At 34.3% G+C, this 14554-nt stretch overlaps 1 protein-coding gene across 1 annotated transcript in view; it reads right to left on the minus strand.

Annotated features, from left to right (window-relative positions):
* Window positions 1–14554, minus strand: part of POT1 (protection of telomeres 1) — a 112833-nt gene that overhangs the window by 6967 nt on the left and 91312 nt on the right. Inside the window, exons 14-16 of the mRNA XM_008585723.1 lie at window positions 7334–7469; window positions 2342–2430; window positions 422–513 (exon numbers count right to left, since the gene is read on the minus strand). Of these exons, the coding sequence (XP_008583945.1) occupies window positions 422–513; window positions 2342–2430; window positions 7334–7469 (317 nt within the window). The remainder of the gene's footprint in view (window positions 1–421; window positions 514–2341; window positions 2431–7333; window positions 7470–14554) is intronic.

The following is a 14554-nucleotide window of genomic DNA, read 5'->3' on the forward strand; positions in this document are numbered from 1 at the left end:
TATGGACTGCCCCATAGATTCACATAATACTATCTATCTCCCTACTAAAGTAACTTTATTTCCTCTAACACGAAATATGGAAGTTTGTGAAGTACAGTGAAATGTGGGCTAGAATCACTTCCTACGTACAAGTAGCATAGCAAATCCTCCGCTTTTTGGTCTTAGAGTAGAACTTCTGCATGGTATGGAGAATGAGTCTTTCCTCAAATCGCTATTCCTCAATTTTTCATTATTCAAATGTTAAGATTTAGAGTGTCAAATCCAGATACATACGCAGACAATTTTAGATTTATGTGCTCATATTCAATTTATACTTTTCTGTTGGCTTAAATCATTTAGAAATAAAGTAGGATGAATAAATGTATTAAAATGCAAAAAAATATTTTTTAACTAGAAATCTCTTTACTAACTTGTTACTTACAGAATCCATGAGATAAGCTTCTAATACTCCTGTTCCATCATCAAGAGTAAATGTCATAACAAACACATATTGGAGGGGTACAATACCCAGTACTAGTGAAGGAAAAAAAGATCAAACTGTATGAGTCTGCTATTCCTTATTATCAAAATGAAGCTAAAATTGTTTTATAGTATGTACCTGTAAATTTTATTAAAACCATTCAAGAGATAAAGAAAAATTTATACATATAACATTTGCTCCCCAATACCAATATTTTAGCTCATTTAGCTGCTTTACTTTGGAACATTTCACTATACTTACACAGGGACAATGTCTCAAGATATAAGCAATTGAATCTTTTTTTGATTAAATACTAATATAATGTATCTTTAAAATGAGTTGATACCTTGATAGAAAACATAGAAAGTGATTCATAAAATGCAACTCACTGTATGTTAGTCTTATGATAGGTAAAATTAAAATACCAGAATGTTCTGAAAAACTAATGTAGTTAGATATTTTTTAACATGACTCTCCCCTTTGTATTATAAGCATAGGAGATCACTATTTTTTAAGAGATATCATCTGGTTGAATGAACAAAAATGTCAGAAGAAAGAACAAAAACATTTCATAATTTGGTAAGATAAGGAAGAAGGAAGAAATCAGAGATACTAAAATCAGAAGAGAATTCATAGGTTAATACGAATATTTTTGTTTGGAAATGAAAGATACTTAATAAGTTTACAGGATGTTAAACTAGCTTCCATTTGTGGGATCCATATTTAACAGGGGGGCAAGTAAGAAGAATAAATTAGGGAATACTGACATGAATTAGGGCACACAACAGGTATTGTTAATACAGAGGAATTGGTTTTTAGGCTTCAAAGTTTCAATAGGTAAAAATTGTGAACTAAAACCAAGAAGGATAAACTTAAAACATACCCTGAGTGATCACATGAACAAACAAAAAAACTGCAAGAACAGAAATTAGGAGACCAAGTTTGACATCAAGAAGTTCACAGGAAAGTAACCTGGGATTTCACAGGACCACAACAAAATATGAGATAGCAGTATCATATAGCTGGATTAAAAAAGAAAGAAAATACAACCAAGTATACAAATAAATATCTATACGATAAAATTTTAGGCTAGTAGAAGTTGAATGTCCAGTTTTGGGGAAATAATTTTAATTATATTCTGAATTGGCCAAACTACATTGGCAGCCCCACATCCGGCTTGAAATGTCAAACTTTGAGAAGAACATTGGCAAAGTGGAATGTTTACTGAGGAGGAGAAACAAAATAGTAAGAAGTGTAGGAAAGTACCAAGGGGAGAGACGGTGCCTACTTGAAGAGATAAATATTCAATGAAGGCTGACTAATATTAAAATGTACAATGTCTGTTTATCTTAACAGAAGAAGGGACAGGTGTATTCTGAATAATTCCAGTAGACAGAACTTGGATCATGTGAAAATTATAGGTAGGCGGATTTTGCTTCAATATTAAGAGGGGACATGCTGCTTTGCAATGCAATGAGTACCCTGTCACTAAGTTTTAAACAAAGGCTGAATGACCACAGTTAAGAATGTGATACAAAAAGATTCTTGTTCCAGTTAAAGACTTGTATTGAGTGAAAAGTTGTAACAGCTATCTGTGAGCTAGATTTTTTTAAGAACCTGTATTTATGATCACTGACAGAAAGCAAATTATTGAACATTAAAATATGTACCATGATTAAAAAATATTGGCAGATGCTTGAAAATGACTGTATTTTAGACATTTACTCTTTCATTATTATCACTGTGAATTGTTCCACTTAAAAAAAGTTAAACTTTAGCTCAGCCTTACATATCCACAAATACTAAAAAATAAATCAGTGAGATGATCTTATACATAAACTGTTAAAAAAAAAAACTGTAGGACACAGAAATTTAGCTAACCTTCTGCCACGGAAGAAGGAATCCATGATGTTTTATCAACCAGGGAATTTAGATTTTGTATTGGTCTCAAACTAGAACACTGTTTACACCTGGAATTAATAAAAGAAAAAAATAATAATAAAAAAACTTAACATTTAATTATTATAACTTATCTTTGCTGTTCAAGCATGTATACTGTTAAAAAATAAATTATTAAACAAAAGTACTGTACCTCCTATACTGTAATGTGCTTATTTGAAAAAAATTATTTAAAAATAAGCTTTTTATACAAAAGCAATAGAAAGATTGTGTGGGGTTCAAAAAAACAACTCTGAATTAAGAATAAGGGACTGGATTCCAGGTCCAAATCATTAATTTAATTTCTTTATTTGCTGAAATGAGAAGGTTAAGGAGATAATCTCTAAGAATTCTTTGATTTTATAGCTTTATGAGCAATATCTAATAGCCAAAGTGTTAATAAATATAGCCAATAAATACAGTGAGAGAAAACTGTTCCAACTAAAGCAATCAAGACTAGCAAGATTTTGGATAATTAAGACTTTTAATAAGCGTATATTCAGTTTTACACTTCATGATGCCCAAAAATAGTTATCTTTTAAAATGTAAATATATCTAAAACTACACATTATTATTGAGTATAGCTATTTTGCTTTACTTACATACCAACATATTTTAAGTACAAGTAATTTATTTTCTTATGATCATCATGTTTATGAGATATTGATAAGAAAATTTATTTGAAAAAATAGAATAAAAATATAAAAATCAAAATTCAAAAAGTCCCTGTAGATTACTTTTCATTTGCAATTTGGGAAAAGCAGAGAATAACTATATTAAATTTTATCGCCTTCTATTAATCAAATACATAGATGCTTCTTCTCCAATAAAAAAAAAAATTGAATAAGAGAATATTATTGCCTAAAAAAACACTGTGGTTTTATTTAGCATTAGACATTGGTAAAGCAAAGATAGTACACAAACGAAAAATTAAGGGTAATAAGTCAAAATTAAATAGAGAATCATTACTTCAAAGCAATAAAAAGGGAAAAATTAGAAACATTTAAAAAAGTCATTCCAACAAAAACTGGAAAGGAAAAGCAAAGTATTTTTTAAAAAAGAAAAAAAAAAGAACAGTAAAAACATGGTAAGTAGAAAACAACAAAAATGTAGAAATATAAACTGAATATATCAATAATTAAAAAACATATCTTAAACTCACCCATAAGCTTTTATTTATAAATGACATACTAAAAGATGACACAAAAACTTGAAAGCAAAAGGATGAGCTTAAGATATCAATCAATAAATTACACCACCAACAGAAAGCTGATGCAATAATAAAATTAGCAAAATTATACCTTGAGACAGGAAATCCTGATTAGAAATGAGGTCTTTACATAAGAATACACAGAACAATGAATTCAGCAGGAAGATCAAACAATATTGACCTAAATGACCCAACAAAAGAGCTTCAAAATATATAAAACAAATGGTGACAGAATAAAAAGTCACAAACCCACATCATAATGGGGATTTATGCACACCTCTCTAAGAAAGTCAAATAGACAAAATTACAAAAGAAATAGAAATTTCGATGATTAACAAATCTGATCTAATGGACATATAGAAAACCCTAACTCAACTATTAAAGAATATATATTTTTTAAAAAAACACATGCTATATATACAAATCTGAACATACACATTCTAGGATAAACCAAAGCTGAACAAATTCCAAAGAATCATTATGTAATGCATCATGCTATTTGGTTAAAAAGCAATCTAACGAAAATAAAAATAACAACACAGCACCTACAATACACGTGTGAAAAGTTAAACACACAACTAAATAATTCATGGGCCAAGGAAGAAATCATAATGGGATTTATAAAACATTTAAAAGTGAGGGACAAGAAGAACACTATATATCAAAACCTGGGATAGATAATGCTACAGCTATTTTCCCAGGGAGAAAATTATAGACTTAAATATAAGTATTAAAATATCTTAAAAATTAATTAGTTAAGTGAGGTAAGCATTCAATTTAAAAAGTTTGAGAAAGTGAGATAAGCATTCAATTAAAAATTTTGAAAAAGAAAAACAGGAAATGTAAAAAAAGTGAAGTAAGACAAAGATAAAAGCAATAACAAAATAATAGAGAGAGCATCAATATAGACCAAAAACTAGATGTTTTGGTAAAGAAAAGTCAAGAAAAAAAAAAAAAAGGCACAAAAACAATATCAAGAAGATCCAAGAACAAAGTGGAAATTCAAAAATCATCAGAAAATACTATCAACAATTATACGTAAATAAACAATTTAAAAAAAATAAATGAATACATTTCTAGAAAAACTTCATTAATAAAACACAAAATCTTGAGATGTATAACCATTAAAGAAACTGAGCCATTAGTCTAAATTGTATTTAAAAAGCATCAGGTCCTTAAGACAACTTAAGGAAAGCTTTTTAAAACTTCTTAAGTTTTGGAAAATATTTTGGTAAATATGACTATATTAATGTTTTAAAATCTATAAAAGGAAACCATAAAGTTAAAATGGTCCTGCGACACACTAGAAATACGAGTGTAACTGATGAAGGATTAGTATCTCTAATATAGAAAGAAGTTTTACACACACACACACACACACACACACACACACACACGAACCAAAAAAAGAGACCAGAAACTATACAGAAAAACAAGCAAAAGATGTGAACACGAAAATCATGGAATAGGAAACCTACATAGTCAATAAGCATGAGGGTTGCTTAAACTAACAGTCATCTAAGAAATACATACAAAACACCATGAATATCACTTGATTCTCATTAGCCTAAGAAAATTATAAGTTCGACTACTACCAAGTGTTGGAGAGAATTTGGTGGAAACTGAAATTTTTACAGACCACTGAAGGAACCATAAATTGTTAAAACCATTGGAGGAGTAATTGGCTATTTTATGATAAAGCAAAAAAAATGCATACTTTACTCTCCAGTAATTCCAGTTCTATGTAAACATTACAGCAGTAAATTTCAAACATTTCTGGCAAGTACATATAGTAAGAAATTCATTTTATATCATGCCCCAGTACACACATACACACACACACACACACACACACATGAAATAAAAGTTCAGGGAACAACACTAACCCTTACTATGTAAAATGTTCTCTATTATGCATTCTGTTTCATTCCATTTCATACCACAAGCACACCATATCATTAAAAACAAATGTTCATCATGACCCACTGATTTTGTGATGAAGGAAATACACACACAAAAATAAGACTTCATTTAGCACTGTCTGTAAATGAAACAAATAACATATCCATAAATATAAAAATGTATTAGCAAATTATGATAAATTCTTAAAGTACCCTATAGATATTAAAATAATCTAAATCTACATGCATCAATATATGTAAATCTAAAAAATAATACCGAATGAAAAAAAGCAAGCCATAAAAGGATGGGCAAAGTATAAAACAGTTTACATAAATTTAAGAAACACATAAAATGATATACTATGCTGCTTAAGAGTTTGCACATATAATAATATATGTGTATAATAAGAGCATGAAAATGTTGATGAGAGGGATTGACTCCCAAGTTTCAGAAAGTTGTTAACTCTCAGAAGGAAGGGTTAGAGAAGGTATTGGTATGGGGACGTGTTTCTTCTCTGAAAAATTTAATTTCTTAAAAATAAAGGTCTGAAAAAATGTTAAAAATGTTAATATTTGTTAAATCTAAGTGGCAGGTACATAACTGTTGTGATGTAATTTTTGACACTGTTCTGTAAACTAAAATTATTTCATAATTAAACATTAAAAAAAATCAATTAAATGATATGTTGCCTTTTGCTGATAACAAGTAATGGAAAATCTAAAAATGTCTTAAAATCTGGAGTCTTAGCAGAATTTCTGTCTCTGCTTATGCTGAAACTGGTGAAACAGTTGAGAACCTTAAGAAAACTTTCTTTAGACTTCTAATAAATGAAGTTATACTTCAAAGATTATAACTAATTTTTGCTTTCCTCATTTAGTAGACAAGGTGCTTGAACCTAGGAAGGCAAGATAGAAGAGGGGGAAAAGGAGAAAGAGCAAGTGAGTGACAGTGAGCATGCAAAAAAGAGAAAGCCCATGTTAGTGACTTATGAAAGATAAACAAACAGAATTTGATGAATTTTTATTTTTGAATTAATTGGTAGATAAATCTTGTTAAAGTTGACTCTGAAGTCATGTTTAACTCAGTGGTATACTAGATCGACTTTATTGCTGAAGCTTTATGATGTGTTGCATATGGAACAGAACCCAGGCCAGTGCCTCCTAATGACTCAGCAGTCACAATCAGGGAGATATTATAATTGCAGTACATAATTTTTCAACTGATATCAAGGTTTACACATTATAACAATGACTAACAACTGTTACAAACTTAGGAGTAGGAAAGGGAGAGGGATGGCAGAATAAGATGTATCCGGTAATCCAAGGTTTCTCAAAGCAGAGCATTTCTAGGGTGACTAGAAAAATCATCAGGCAGTAAAGATGATTTTATCCGCATCCCCTCCTTCTAAACCTAAAAATCTGTTTATAGCTCCTAATGTATTCTTTCATCTTCCAATTTTCAAAAATTGTAATTTAGTGGCTCAGAAATTCTGGAATACAATCAATTAATTTTTACTAGGTGTGCAGCTCTGTAACTTTTCTTTGTAACTAGTAACTAAATCCTTGTTGTGAAAGAAAGTAAGTGAATACAGGCTCTGGCTGAGGAACACAAAGTTGATAGCCTTATAGCAAGAACATTGTGTGTACTCAGTATATGTATGCTTATCAAAAGAATAGATATATACCACAAAAATCTAGTACATATAAATTGCTACTCAGTAAGTATCCATTGAGCATGTAGTAATTAGTGGAACAAAATAATAAAAATAAAAATTACTCTTAAACAGTTCTCACTTCCAAAAATTTCCCAAACTGAAAACATACCCATAGTGATGTACTTTTCCTTGTATAAGGAATGGTGCTGAAAGGTCCAGGAGTTCCAAGTCTTCAAGGCCAGATCTCACAGGAATTACACTATGAAACTTCTTTGAAAGTCTGCAGATTTCATTGAGTGTACCTCCTGTTAAAAGAGAATAAATAAACCCTTCCAGTAGAACAAATACAATGTAGGCAAAATGAAGTACCTACTAAGTAAAATAGGAGATGTAATAAAAGATTGAAGGGAATGACAGAAAAAGACAATGAAAGCCACAAATTTAGAGATTCAATACATTTACTGTGAAAAATATGAATTTGTAAACTTAGGACCCTAAAAATGATTAAATAAATTATTGTATAAAAATGCTGACACTTGAGTAAAATACAAGGCTTGTGAAATTTTAATCATCTTCTTAAAATTAAACAAATTGCTCTTTATGCCTAGAATACTTTGGTTCAAATAAAAAGAGAACACACTTGAGAGCCAAAGTATGACAGAATTCTTACCATTAAGTTTGCTATTTAATATTGATATGTAGGCAAATTTAGTTTTGAGTTTGAAATACATATTTTAAACTTTCAGGTCAACATTACATTAAATACAGATACAAAGAGTAGTTCACGTAATATGAATTTACATATCGTCACACTAATTCTATGACAGGATAAGCATTAAAACCATCAAGCTGGTGGAGAACAAACAGTATGCTCAATGGTGCACCATTATTAGAAGGTAGCGTTATCTTTGAAACTCAAACCTAGCTGTACCTTTTCCAGTATACTTTTCACTTAGATTAATAATGCTTCTTACCTCCAGGGAAAGAGAATATGATTTTTAAAAGTACCTCTGTGTATTTCCTAAAATTTGGGTAATGTCAACATTCAATTATGATGGAGAAGCACTTCTGGCACAGCAGGGAAAGGACCTCCAAAAACACACTTTTCCATAACAGCAAATAAATAAATGGCAAAAAGTATAAAAATCAACATTTTCAGAACTCTGGAAATTACCAGAGGCTTGCAACAATCAAGAGTGTTTATTCCAGAAAAATGGCTGAATCTTGGTAAGAACAGACAGTTTGTGGCATTTTAACTTGCTCTGTTCCTATGCTCCTTTTACCAGCTCTGCATTAGCTGGAAGCCACAGCTCTGCCGTACCATACTGCAGTTAGATCCTAAACCCTGATTATGCCAGTTTAAAAACTCAAAACAGAATCCCCCAAGCATTTAACTTAAAAGCTTCAAAGCCCCCAAAACTAGGGTCTGTCCTCTAGAGACTGACATATAGCACTTCTAAAAAGAACTCTGCCTACTGCTCAAAACTGTGAGGGGTGACTACTCACCAGCTCCTTTCTCTAAGGGTTACCTGCAAAAATACCATGCCAAGGGAGCTGGTAAGCATCCTGTTTAGCTAGATAGACAACGAATGGCTCTGGCACGTGAGCTAGATAACCTTGATCAAGTCACTGAAACTTTGGTATATTAGTTTCCTCATTTGTAAAACTGGGAATAATGATGTTACTTTGTAAGGTTATTATGAGGACTAAATGAGTTAATATTTGTAAAGCACCTAGAGCCATGTGTAACTATTATTCTTATTAATTATTTGTGATCCCCTCTTAAACATAAAGTTCATGAAAGGAAACACTTCATCCTGTTTGCTGCAATACCACTAATGCCTAGATCAGTTCCTGGCACACAGTAGGCATTCAATAAAAATGCTGAATGAATGAGCACAAATAAAAGGTTTAAAATTATCTTAGTGAAAAGCAAGGTTAGAAAGGTTTATACCTAGAGACACTCTAACTGAATGCAATTTATCTGTAATCAGTAGAAAGATTCAGCGTGGACCATGGAGACACAAAGACCTAGATTTGAAATTTTTCTTGTATTTACTAGGTCTTTAAACTTGGGCTATTTACCATCTTCTCTAGGCTACAGTTTCCACATCATTTATAAAGGGATAATAATATGTAGCTTACAGACAAAGCTGAGAGTTAAAGATAAAATATTAAACTAGGGGGCTGGCCCCGTGGCTCACTTGGGAGAGTGAGGTGCTGATAGCACCGAGGCCGCGGGTTCGGATCCTATATAGGGTTGGCCGCTGCGCTGACTGGCTGAGCGTAGTGCAGACAGCACAAAGCTGAAGGTTGCGATCCCCTTACCGGTCACAAAAAAAAAAAAAAAAAGAAATATATATATAAATATATATATATATTTATAGGTAGTTGCTATGGGTCAAAATATATATATATAGGTAGTTGCTATAGGTCAAACATGTCTGCCAAAAGTTCATGTATTGAAAACTTAATTCCCACTGTAACAGTGTTAAGAGGGTGGGAAATCCAACTATGATGTTTCAAAGGTGAGGCTTTTAAGAAGTGATTAGATTGTGAGGACGATGCCCTTGTGAGTAGAGTAATGGGCATGGTTCTGATGGTTTTAAAAGGAGAGTAATGAGGAGATTAGCTCTCTTGCTCAGCCCATTCTTGCCATGTGATACCACGAGTTGCTGTGGACAGTATCCCCACCAGGAAGAAGGCCGTAACCAGATGTGTTGCCTGGACCTTGGACTTCCTACCCTCCAAAACTGTAAGAAATAAATTTCATTTCTTTATAAATTACACAGCTTCAGGTATTCTGTTATAAGCAACATAAACAGACTAATAAAGCAGTACAGTGCCTGGCACATAGTCTATACAGTAAATGATATAGGTATTAATAAATGATAAAATGATTCTGTGACATTACAGCCCCATATAAATTATATATCAGAGAAAACTTAAAAATTAAGCAGACTTTAAAATACAGCAGGAGTAATAAAGGAATATTATGAACAATTCTATAAAAATAAGTTTGATATCTTAGATGAAATGGAACAATTTCTTGAAGAACACAAGCTACCAAAAACTCACACAAGGAAAAATAGATAATCTAATAGAACTATATTTAAAGAGAAATCAAATTAATAATTAATAACTTAAAAAAACTGCCAGGCCCAGATGGTTTCAATAGTGAATTCTACCCAAACATTTAAGAAAGAAATGGGGCCGAGCCCGTGGCGCACTCGGGAGAGTGCAGCGCTGGGAGCACAGCAGCGCTCCTGCCACAGGTTCGGATCCTATATAGGGACAACAGGTATGCTCACAGTGCTCACTGGCTGAGCGCGGTGCGGCTGGTCTCAAAAAGGACAAAAAATAAAATAAAATAAGAAAGAAATGATACTGTTCCGATCAAGATGGCGGAAGAGATGGTCCCCAGAGTCACTCTTTCCCACAAATCAACCAATTTACAACTATTAAAAAGCAATGACAGCCAAGTTGGGGCCACTGGAACTCAGGGGAAGAGGAGGAGATACCTACGGAGTGCATGAAGAGGGAGAAGCCATGATGAGAGAAAGAAAGAACCACTTTGACTGTTTCAAACCCTGGCCACTTTCAGGTTGGAGCTGGTGAGCCCACGGGGTAGGAGCTGGTAAAGCCACAGCTGTGCCCTTCAGGTGAAGTTGCTTGGAGGTGGCAGGAGAGAAGAGGGCCTTGGTGGCCCCCAGGCCAGCAAAACCACTGACAATATTCCTATGGACCCACATTGGAGGGAGGACTCACGACAACTGAAAAAAAGGAGCCACTCAGAGGCTGGTGAGTCATTGTAAGGGAGTGGCGCACAGCTCCCATTTGGAGCATGGGAGGTAGGGGAGATGGGTCCACCAGAAAAACACTGGGGCCCAGCAAGCACAGCTGATCTCCTCCTCAGTCAGTATAGGACTACTCATTGGAGTCAGGAATACAGAACTGCAGGGGGTGCAGTTTGCTGAAAAGACTCAGGCCCAGACCAGAGTTTCTATACAACCCAGGTGCACCAGATCTCATGAGACCCTGAAGCACCTATAAAGTTGACCATTAAAACCTGAGCTGCACAAAAAGCCTTCCCCAGGGAATCAGCAGCAAAGCAGCAATTTAGCTCAATCACAGAGGTCAAGTGCTGGTCCCCACAGGAAGTTCCCCCATTTTAGACGTAAGCAAAGGACAACAAATTAGATCCATTGCAGAGTTTAAGTGGTAGAAACAGCAAATAATACCAACAAAGAATTGAAAGAAAAAACAAAATACCCATAACCAAAGTGTGATATTAACTAGTAAAGGTCTCACATTACCAAAGAACACCTATAAAAACTAGAAGGACTGGAAGTCCCCTGGGCTATCAAGCCAGGGGAGGAGGGAGGGCTGGGGGCCTTCCCACACCCCCCTGACACCCACAGTCAGCCCAGCAATGACCACCAAGTTGCCAGTGGAAGTGCCCTGGGTTCTTCTGAGCCAGGGCAATGGGGAGCCAAGAGCCTTGGCCATGCCCCCGACACTCCCAACCAGCCCAGTGATGACCACTGAGCCACTGCAGGAAGTGCCCCAGGCTACCATGCTGGGGTGGTGGGGGGCAAGGGCTTCAGTCACACCTCTCTAACATCTGCACTAGCACAGCAATGACCAAGCCACAGCTGGAAGCCCCTTGGTCTCCCATGTAGGAATGAGGGGGGTGCCATAGGTCTCAACCCTGCCCCTCCTCCTTCCTGCTTCCTCCTTCTTTCACCCTATTTCCTTCCCCTTTCTCCTCTCTCCTTCCCCCCAACTTCTCTGCCACATCATCACAGAATGTAAAAAAAAAATAGTATTAATAAATAAATTTTAATAAAAAGGAAAAGAAAGAAATGATACCAATTCTGTACAATCTGTTTCAGAAAATGGAAGCAGAGGAAGAACTTCCTAATTCATTGTATAAGGCCAGCAATAATACTCGAATAGATTAAACAGACAAAGACATTACAAGAAAGGAAAACTACAGATCAATCTCTCTCATGAACATATATATAAAAATCCTCAACAAAATACTTGAAAATCAAATCCAAAAATGTATAAAAATAATTATTCGCCACAACCAAATAAGATTTATTCCAGGTATGCAAGGCAGGTTAAACATCCAAAATCAACTAATGTAATCTACAACATCAATAGGCTAAAGAAAAAAAATCATATGATCATATCAATAGACACAACAGAGAAAGCATTTGACAAAATCCAACACTCATTAATGATAAAAATTCTCAGCAAACTAGGAAAAGAAAGGAACTTCTTCAACTTGATAAAGAACATTTATAAAATAGCTACCCCTAAAATATTTAATGATGATGCTTTCCACCTAAGGTTTAGAAAAAAGCAAGAATGTTCCCTCTCACTGCTCCTATTCAACATTGTATTGGAAGCTCTATCTAATGCAATATGAGAAGAAAAGAAAAGAAAAGGTATACATATTGGGAAGGAAGAAATAAACTGTCATTGTTTACAGGAAAATCATGAAGAGTCAACAAAAAACTCATGAACTAATAAGTAATTATAGCAAGTCCTAATCAAAATCCCAGTGAGTTATTTTGGATATCGACAAACTGATTCTAAAGTTTACATGGAAAGGCAGAAGACCCACAAGAGCCAACACAATACCGAAGCACAACAACAAAGTTGGAAGACCAATACCACACATCTTCAAGACTTACTATAAAGCTACAGTAAAAAGATAGTGTGGTGCTATAGGTGGGGGGGGGCCTAATCAAAATCCCAGTGAGTTATTTTGGATATCGACAAACTGATTCTAAAGTTTACATGGAAAGGCAGAAGACCCACAAGAGCCAACACAATACCGAAGCACAACAACAAAGTTGGAAGACCAATACCACACATCTTCAAGACTTACTATAAAGCTACAGTAAAAAGATAGTGTGGTGCTATGGGGGGGGGGGGGGGGAAGACAAATAGATCAAAAGAGAATAGAGAACACAGAAGCAGACTCACATAAATAGAACCAACCGATCTTTGACAAAGTACAAAAGGCAATTCAATGAAGAAAGGACAGTCTTTTCAACAAATGGTACAATAAACTGGACATCCACCCTTAAAAAAGTAAATCTAGGCACAGACCTTACGCCTTTCACAAAACATAACTAAAAATGGATCCTATATTTAAATATAAAATGCAAAACTATAAAACTTCTAGAAGATAACATAGGGGATAATCTAGACATTCTGGAAAGGGCAAAACTACAGACAGTAAGAAAGTCAGTGGTTGCCAGAAGTTTGGGTACAGGGGAGAAGAACACACAGCACACGAGATTTTTAGGTGGAACTGTTCTGTATAAGACTGTAATGTTGAGTACCTATTACTCTGCACTTGTCAAAACCTAAAGAACTATATTAATACAAAGAGTAAAACCTATGATCTGTATAGATAATAGGTCACAATGAAATAGTGTCAGTTGCATTAGATAAGCCCCAAAATGACATAAATATTAGTGGATGTTGCTGGAGGTCCTTGCATTCTAAGAATGACTTGGTATTCGTACGGTTGTTTTTTGACTCATCTCTAAATCCAGGTTAGCTTTTGATTTTGTAGATTGCTAAGCAGAACAGTGACATACTCTGATCTTAGACCTGGACTCAGGTGATAATACTTAGAAATCTAAAATAAAAATAGCTTACATTCTTATGTCCCTTTTACATTTCAAAGTGCTTTCACATAACTCTCATTTTTTTTCTTTTTTAAAAATACGCCTTATTTTTTAGAGCAGCTTTAGGTACACAGGAAAATTGAGCAGAAGGTACAGAGATTTTCTATATAGCCCCCACGCTCCCCCTGGCCCTGCCTCCCCCACTGTAAACATCTTACAACAAAGTGGTACATTTAGTACAAGTGATGAATCTACTTTAAGAAATCATTATCACTCAAAGTCCAAAGTTTATATTAGGGTTCACTCTTGGTGTTATACATCCTATTTTTTTTTGTCTTTATTTTTTTGAAGTAGTTTTAAGGTTCACAACAAAATTAAGAGGAAGGTACAAAAATTCCCCATATACCTCTTGCCTCCACACATACATAGCTCCCCACCACTATCAACGTCCTCCACCACAGTGGCACATTTGTTAAAAATGATGAAGCTACATTAACACATTATAATCAGCCAAAGTCTATAGTTTATATTAGGATTCCCTCTTGGTGGTGTACATTCTACGAGTTTGGACATGTGTAAAATTACCTGTATCCAACATTATGGTATCATACAGAGCATTTTTACTGACCCACAAATCCTCTGTGTCCCACCTATTCATCTCTCACCCCCATTCAACCTCTGGCAACCACTGATCTTTTATTGTCCCCATAGTCTTGCCTTTTCCAGAATATCATATA

The sequence above is a fragment of the Galeopterus variegatus genome, unplaced genomic scaffold (assembly GCF_000696425.1).
Source record: "Galeopterus variegatus unplaced genomic scaffold, G_variegatus-3.0.2 Scaffold107, whole genome shotgun sequence".
Lineage (NCBI taxonomy): Eukaryota > Metazoa > Chordata > Mammalia > Dermoptera > Cynocephalidae > Galeopterus > Galeopterus variegatus.